General features: G+C 34.7%; 1 protein-coding gene and 1 long non-coding RNA gene across 2 annotated transcripts; both read right to left on the bottom strand.

Moving 5' to 3' along the window:
* Positions 1–3,916: 3,916 nt before the first annotated feature.
* LOC141641585 (uncharacterized) lies at positions 3,917–5,463 on the bottom strand (the record flags this gene model as incomplete). Its single annotated transcript, XM_074450242.1, has 8 exons — positions 3,917–4,167; positions 4,260–4,298; positions 4,409–4,498; positions 4,776–4,838; positions 4,941–5,013; positions 5,128–5,171; positions 5,263–5,325; positions 5,416–5,463. Coding segments are annotated over 8 exons (654 nt in total), but the record flags the coding sequence as incomplete, so codon positions are not given.
* A 270-nt stretch (positions 5,464–5,733) lies between these two features.
* LOC141630994 (uncharacterized) lies at positions 5,734–6,089 on the bottom strand. Its single transcript, XR_012537576.1, has 3 exons — positions 6,026–6,089; positions 5,880–5,936; positions 5,734–5,798 (listed from the first exon to the last, which is right to left on the bottom strand). It is a non-coding gene; the product is annotated as an uncharacterized LOC141630994 (long non-coding RNA).
* Between the last annotated feature and the right edge of the window lie 2,228 nt (positions 6,090–8,317).

Below are 8,317 nucleotides of genomic sequence, written 5' to 3'. Positions count from 1 at the left end.
ATATAACCATGTCCATTGTGAGTGTAACATTAGTCCAATAGAAGTAAGTGTAATTCTAGAAGAAAAAGTGTAATTTCAGCATAAAAAAAGAGTTATTCTAGCGGAAAAAGTGAAATTCTAGTAGATAAAAGAGTAATTCTAACAGAAAAAAGTGAAATTCTAGCAGAAAAAAAGAGTAATTTTAGCAGAAAAAAGAGTAATTTCAGCAGGAAAAAGAGTAATTCGAGCAGGAAAAAGACTAATTCTAGCCGCAAAAAAAGAGTAATTCTAGCAGAAAAAGTCTAATTGTAGCAAAAAAAAGTGTAATTGTTGCAAAAAAAAAAGTAATTGTAATTCTAGTAGAAAAAAGTGTAATTCGAAGATGAAAAAAAGTGTAATTCTAACAGAAAAAAGAGTAATTTTAGCAGAAAAAAGAGTAATTCTAGGAGAAAAAAATGCACATCTAAGATAAAAATCAACAATTAACCTTAGATCTATTTATTAGATCTAAGACTAAAATAAAACGATCTAAAATAACAACAATTGAAGAAAAATAAGGAGACATCATTTTAAATATATCTAAGATTAAAATTAAAAAATTATATGAGATGTACTTAGTAAATTTAATAACCTGGAAAAACGAGATCTAGAACTCGAAATCTGAAAAAAAAAAAAAAAAAGCAATAATAAACGAAATTACTAAAATTAAACGCAATTAAACGCAACAATAAAGAAAAATGTTATTTTAACAGAAAAAAAATATAACTTTAATATAAAAAGTGTAACTTTAATGGAGAAAAAAGTGTAACTTTAATAGATCTAATTTTAGTAGACAAAATCTAAAAAAAGTGTAACTTTAATAGATCTAAGACTAGAATAAAAAGATGTCATAAAATATAAATAAGATCTAAAAAATTTCATAAATAGATCTAAAAAGAATAAAGGAAAAATATAAAGACAAAACATACAAAAAAAAAATAACAAACAACGAAAAGTAGATCTGAAACTAAAAGACTCAAATATTAAAATTGTTTTTTGTTTTTGTTTAAAAAAACAACCTTCCACTGCCCTCATCACAATTAAAAAAACAACTACTAAATGTTAGATCTAAGACTGTTTGAGAGGGAAAAAAATAAAAATAAATAAAACAACTAAACTAAACGAGAAAGAGAGACGGTGGAAAAAGACAAAAAATCAAAAAATCAAAAAGCAAATCTGAAAAAAGAGAAATGAGGGACAAGAGGAGGGGCTGGCGGGGGAAGGTAGGCGGCAGGGGAGAGTGTCGGTGGTGGTAAGGCAGGGGAGGAGAGTCGGTGATGGTGACGGGAAAGGAGGTGTGTGGTGATTGGGGTTGTGCATATTTGTGTCGGTCGTGGTATTTGTGTCGGATGGTGGTAGTTGTGCGTGAGGGTTAGTGGTGGTGGTGTGTGTCTGTGGTGCGTGGTAGAAGAAGCGGCAGTGGGGTGGTGAGGAGTGGTGCCTGGTGCTTGGCTGGTGTCGGTGTCGATGTGGTGTTGTTATTGTTGTTGTGCAGGGGTGTTTCGGGTTGTCAGGTGGTGCAGGGGTGGTTGTTGTCGGGTTGTCTGTTGTGTGGTTGTGCAGCGTGTTGTTGTTGTCGGGTTGTGCACGGTTGTTGTGGGTGGTTATGCAGGGGTGGGTGACGGGTTTCGGTGTGGTGGGATAAGGGTGTGGGTCATGAGCAGTGAGTGAGGCGATGGTAGATCTGGGGTTGGGGTGGCGTGCGGCGGTGGGTTGTGAGGAAGAAAAAAGGGAGTGAATTTTTGGGATTTAATTTGTTGGGTTTTTGTAATATTAGGGTTTTTAGAGAGATGAGTTTATAGAATTTGTGTGAGATGAGAGAGAAATTAAATGAATGTAAATGTATATATATTAAATTAGTGGATAATTAGGGTTAGCTAAAGATTAATTAGTGTATGTAGAGAGATAGTGGAAAATTAGCTAATCAAACCCTCTTTTTTTTTGTTTTCAATCTCAGCCCTCCAACTTCCCCATCCAAGGACTCTAAGGAGGATTTATGGACTCACATGTAAGAGGGGGACTCATATTATCCTAATACTATATATATATATATATATATATATATATATATATATATATATATATATATATATATATATATATATATATATATAGAGGCCGGATCCGGTGAGGCACCTCATTATGGCGAGGCGGCCGGTCTCACCAAATTCCTCATTATGGCGAGGCAAGATCCGGTGAGTCCACCTATATATTTGAGTCCATAAAACAATATCACGCACTATACAATACAATATCACGAATTTTTTTTTTCGAAATTTTTTTTTTTCAAATTTTTTTTTTCGAATTTTTTTTTTCAATTTTTTTTTCGAATTTTTTTTTTTCAAATTTTTTTTTTCGAAATTTTTTTTTCCGAAAAAGTTTTTTTTTTTTTTTTTGTGAATCTCATACCTATTTTGTGAATCTCATACCTTATTCAGTGAATCTTTAAGGCTTGTTTTGTGAAACTTGATCATCATAATTGGTTAAAATCACCTATTTCGCTCTTTTCTTTATTAGGTGAATCTCGGACTTTGTTTTGTGAATCTCGGACCTTGTTCGATGAATCTTAGAACTTGTTTTGTGAAACTTGGTCATCATAAGTGGTTAAAATCACGTTTTTTTCTCTTTTCCTTATTTTGTGAATCTCATACCTTAGTCAGTGAATCTCAAGACTTGTTTTGTGAAACTTGATCATCATAAGTGGTTAAAAATCACCTATTTTGCCCTTTTCTTTATTAGGTGAATCTCGGACTTTGTTTTGTGAATCTCAGACCTTGTTCGGTGAATCTTAGAGCTTATTTTGTGAAACTTGGTCATCATAAGTGGTTAAAATCACGTTTTTGCTCTTTTCCTTATTTGGTGAATCTCAGACCTTATTTTGTGAATCTCATACTTTATTCAGTGAATCTTAAGGTTTGTTTTGTGAAACTTGATCATCATAAGTGGTTAAAATCACCTATTTTGCTCTTTTCTTTATTAGGTGAATCTCAGACTTTGTTTTGTGAATCTCAGACCTTGTTCAGTGAATCTTAGAGCTTGTTTTGTGAAACTTGGTCATCATAAGTGGTTAAAATCACGTTTCTTGCTCTTTTCCTTATTTGGTGAATCTCAAGCCTTATTTTGTGAATCTCATACCTTATTCAGTGAATCTTAAGGCTTGTTTTGTGAAACTTGATCATCATAAGTGGTTAAAATCATCTATTTTGCTCTTTTCTTTATTAGGTGAATCTGAGACTTTGTTTTGTGAATCTCAGAGCTTGTTCAGTGAATCGTAGAGCTTGTTTTGTGAAACTTGGTCATCATAAGTGGTTAAAATCACGTTTTTTTGCACATCTGAGTACGGATTTCGCTAACTCATCCTCAATGTTAATGTATTTAAGTTTAATACACTAGATTCTTAAATTAACTAGGCTATATGAGATTCGAACTCATACCTTTGTGCAAGATTTGCACATTGCTCTCCCATTTGAGCTAATAGCCTTTAAGATATACGAGTACATAACAAAGATTAAATAAGGGGAACCTTAAGCTAATAGCCTTTAGATATGCAACAATGAGAAGTCTTTGCCAAGCTTAACATCCCGGTTTAAGGAGTTTCTTACAAGAATGATGAAAACACCGCCACTTTTATAGTATGCAAGAAGTTAAGTGTCCATGATAGCAAAACATTTCTGGTAGACACTATGTAATCTGGTAAATGGCAGAAAGTGTCCAATTTTGCAGAGCTGGTAATAAAATGGCTTCCAAGACTTGACTGGCTGAATGTTCAAACTATAAAGATGCCACCGACTTTTTTGGTATTATATCGCAGCCAAATATAGGTTGTTGCGGCTAAACCATAAAAAGCCAGAGTGATGAGGCCTCGGTTAATAGTCCCTGAACCTTTATGCTCAAAACACAGTACAGTAACAAAGATTAAACCTCGGGCATAAATATAATGTAAGGGCTCTTGCTATCTTTGTCGAATTCAGTGCTGCTCGCATCTTGGACACCAAGCACAGAGCGAGCAAACTCAACGACAGCAATCTGCATCCCTAAACAAATGCCAAGATACGGGATTTTGTTTTCTCGAGCATACTTTGCTGCAAGAATTTTCCCTTCAACACCTCTGTCGCCAAATCCTCCAGGCACAAGAACACCATCTGCACCCTATATTTAAAGATACACAGACGGTAAACTTTCAATGCATTTGATGTTAATACACTACAGAATACAAATCAAGGTACTATTAAGAAAAAAACCTTCAGCAAATTCCAAGCTGTTCTGTAGTCTTCAGGGTTCTGCATAAAAAAAACTATCAGAATACGCACAATGCACAGCACATGTACTCAAAGAGAGGCGTGCAGAAGAAAACCAACGAGGTGAATGCAGGAAAAAACAATCTAATTACCTCTTCAATGGTTGCTTCTTCAAGGTCACTAGCTGGAACCCAATTCACTATAAGTTTTCGTTCACAAGCAACCGAGGCATGTAATAGAGCCTGCATATCGGAGAAAAAGGGAAAACCTATGTCATTGGTAGTTCCAACCCAAAATGATCCAGTTCGAACCCAAAGGCAAGCATATCTGAAAAGACTTGACCTGTAGCTTTAAAAGTCTAAGCATGACAACGTAACATAAACAAACGTACGCAAAGAGACGAACACCAAAGTGGCCGCTGAATGTGATTTAAGAATTTAAAGCATAAATATAGAGAACTATTTCCACCCTGAAAACAACCGAGAGCATGAATGTAATCAATAGAAAGCACAGGTGTACCTTTAGTACAGAGAGATAAGAATCTGATAGCCCCGTGTACTTCCCTACCATGGCTATCGTCACCTTTAGCATCAAACGACAAGTCAAAATATAAGCTACAACTGTTAAGAGTTAGCAACAAGAGACAAACAACGTCACAGTTCTCCATATAAATTCTGTACGCACCGTCTTATGCAACATATCACATCGTTGAGCTCTTTGGGTCCACTCATCCAGGACAGGCTGCTTTGAAGAGCTACATCATAACAAATAAGAGTCGGATACTCGAATGTAATCTACTAACATCACTTTTAGAAAGAAAATTAAACTGAAGTCTAAGCGTCTAAGGGTATACGTCTATACGACAAATCTATCAAGATTCAACACTTTCAGTATAGCTTCATGGGCCCTTTGATCCTGATGAAGAGAGAAAAATTTCAACAATTCACGTGGGCGTCTGAAAAGAGTGTATAAGATGGAATAATCGGATTCTAAATAAATTACATACCCTTAGAAGCAAGGGTATGTGCCAAATGTTGGGAACATCATATAGGGTGATGATACACTCGTCCTGTTAAAAAACATTCTCCAAGGGTAAGGTTCAAATATCGTCAAGTCAAGAGAGTGAACAAATAATCTGCAAAATAGATTTTGGAGGTACCGTGACATGACAGAATTGTGACAGTTTTGCCTTTACGTTTTCATCCGTAGGTCAAAAAACAAAACAAGTAAATGTGTTGGATAAACATATAAGCAAGTCTGGATAAAAATTATAGAGGATGATAGAGACGGATTAAGAGTAAGACCATTGTACTCCTACAAGCCAACATATCAGGAGTTAAACCCAGGCCACGGAGTCCCCGAACACTGTGTTGAGTTGGTTATGTTTTCTGTCCAAATAACAAAAAAGAAACATTCTGAGGAAAAGGACCTATAAGCCCATGGCTTAATCAGTTCATACAAATTTGAAGACAAGTACCTGTTCCCCAACAACGTTTAGTACAGGTACAAGACTAACATGAACTAAGCAAAAGTTTCCGGGACCTGAAAGAATATAAAATTGATGAGTCATCACTCGCTACAACAACAGTTGATGAGTCATCGACCACATAACTTTGTACCTACCAACGCGGTATGAAAATTGACCAATAGCTTCAATAAACGGCATAGACTCGATGTCCCCTGCATGTCCAAAGAAGGTTTCCAGCCTAATTAGACAGGTAACATCTTGTCAAATAGAAAAGCTACTACAAACATAGAACATTACACACCTATAGTTCCACCCAATTCTATGACACAAACATCAGGTGGGCCGTCTTGTCCATCAACAGGTATAGCGGCGCATAGTTCCACCCAATTCTGTGAAGTTAATAATAGACCATCAATGGCGAAGTTAACAAAAGTATAGCGGCGCATCACGGCGTACTTCGCCGAGTTCATAGCCACTGTCGCCGCCGCTATTGAACCGTCGCACGACGATGAATCTCAGAAACTAACAATTATCTAATACACAAATTAAGGATCAACGCAAGCAATATGGAAATCAAATAATCGGACATTAATTAAGAGAATTATGACAATATTCACACCTTTAATTAAAGCTAAATAAAACTGATTATATAAGCAAATCAACCATTTCGAAAAACACAACAGAAATCGACCGAATAACATTGCAGAAAAACTGAAATCATAGAATCGAAATTAAATAAGAGGAATTACGGTAGTATTTGGCAACATCATCGGAAAATAATAGATCGAAAATGCGTTGTAGGCGTCGAAGATGACTGAAATGCGATGAAAATGGTGATGAGAATCAAAAAATTGAAGAAACTGGAGGTTGAAGATGAAGTTGACAAAGAGAGAGAAAGAAGAAAGTGAAAAAAGAGTTGAGTAAATGACTGTAGAATTAGAGGGATGAGCAACGTGAGGTTTTAATTAGCGGGACGTGGCACAATCTGGTGCATTCATTTGTTTTTATCGGATGGTAGGGATGGGTCCGGCCGCCTCACCCTAAGAAGGGTGCCTCACATGATTCAATCTCTATATATATATAGAGTCGGGATCCGGTGAGAACTCCTAAATATTTGAGAATTGAGGATTAGTGAATACAATATCACATGTTCTTCAATACAATATCACGAAAAATTTGACCTTTGCCAAAAAATTTTTTTTTTTTTTTTAAAAAAAAAATTATAAATTTTTTTTTTTTTGCACAAGTGTTTTTTTATTGTGATATTGTATTGAATAACATGTGATATTGTATTGAACAACCTGTGATATTGTAACGAAATCCTCAATCCTCAAAAAGATAGTGTATCCTCACATGATCTCATTCCTATATATATATATATATATATATATATACAAGGATTATTTCATGATCCAAACTATGAGTGTCCTTATATTAGTCGAAACATCAATATAACCCAATTTAATCCCTCTTATCCCCCCATCCCTTCCCAAATCAGACTTAGCCAATTTTTTTACCGACTATATCTGGTAGTTTAAGAAGGAGATGAGTAAACAAATAAGAAAGGCAATGATTTAATTAATAATTAAATTAAAAAGGTATATAAGTTGCCTGATATAGCCATTAAAAAAATTAGTTAAGTCTTATTTGAGAAGGGAGGGGAATAAAAAGGATTAAATTGGGTTAAGTTGAAGTTTGGAGTAATATAAGAAGAACGCTTATAGTTTGGATTATTGTTATGAAATAATCTTATATACAATACAATCCAATAGAGTTTCCATAAGGTAATACACTTTAAAATATTCTAAGATATGGACTTAATAACTAGAGATGACAATCTAGATTCGTGTCGAGCCACTTTTAATCTTTTAAGTTGAGCTCTATAAATTTTTCTTAAAATTTGAAAGAAATAAAGAGCAAATAATTTAAAAAAAACACATTGATTAGTGCATGCAACAAAACATTAATAGTATCTAAATGACTTTTGATCAATTGAGGGTGTCAAAATAGTAAATTAATGTAGAACGACGGTTTGATACGGTACGTTATGCTACATGAATGAATTATATGTATGCAAAAATATTCAAGTATTTTATTATAGGGATAATTCACGTAGTACCCCTATATTTGGAACATTTTCATGTGCTACCCAACTTTTTAGAATGTGGTCATGGTACCCCTGAGCTTTCAAAACAGTGCATCATCTATCGTTAGGCCTTAACACCGTCAAATATACTAACTGGGAAAAAGTTGAATGAACTATTAATTTTTTGGTGGGAAAATTAGTTATAGTAACTAATTCTAACTAATTTTTGAAATTGTACAACTAACTAATACTTACACAAAATACCCTTAGGTTTGAGAATATGCGCAAAATACCCCAAATACCTGTAATGGCTACATCAAACTACTCGTTTGCACCCGATAGACCATGGACATAGTCTTGCTTCATCCTCTCCTTCACTTTACATATCATTCGCCAAGACCAAGTAGTGTTAACATTAGGTTGATAATCAATCCAATCCTTCTGTTTAATATAAATGTGATTCACCCAACGTATCCACATGTGATCTGCTACCCACCATGTATATTT

This window comes from Silene latifolia, chromosome 2, assembly GCF_048544455.1.
Source record: "Silene latifolia isolate original U9 population chromosome 2, ASM4854445v1, whole genome shotgun sequence".
NCBI lineage: Eukaryota > Viridiplantae > Streptophyta > Magnoliopsida > Caryophyllales > Caryophyllaceae > Silene > Silene latifolia.
Note: the sequence above shows the minus strand (reverse complement) of the source record. Positions and strands in the feature narration are given on the sequence as shown.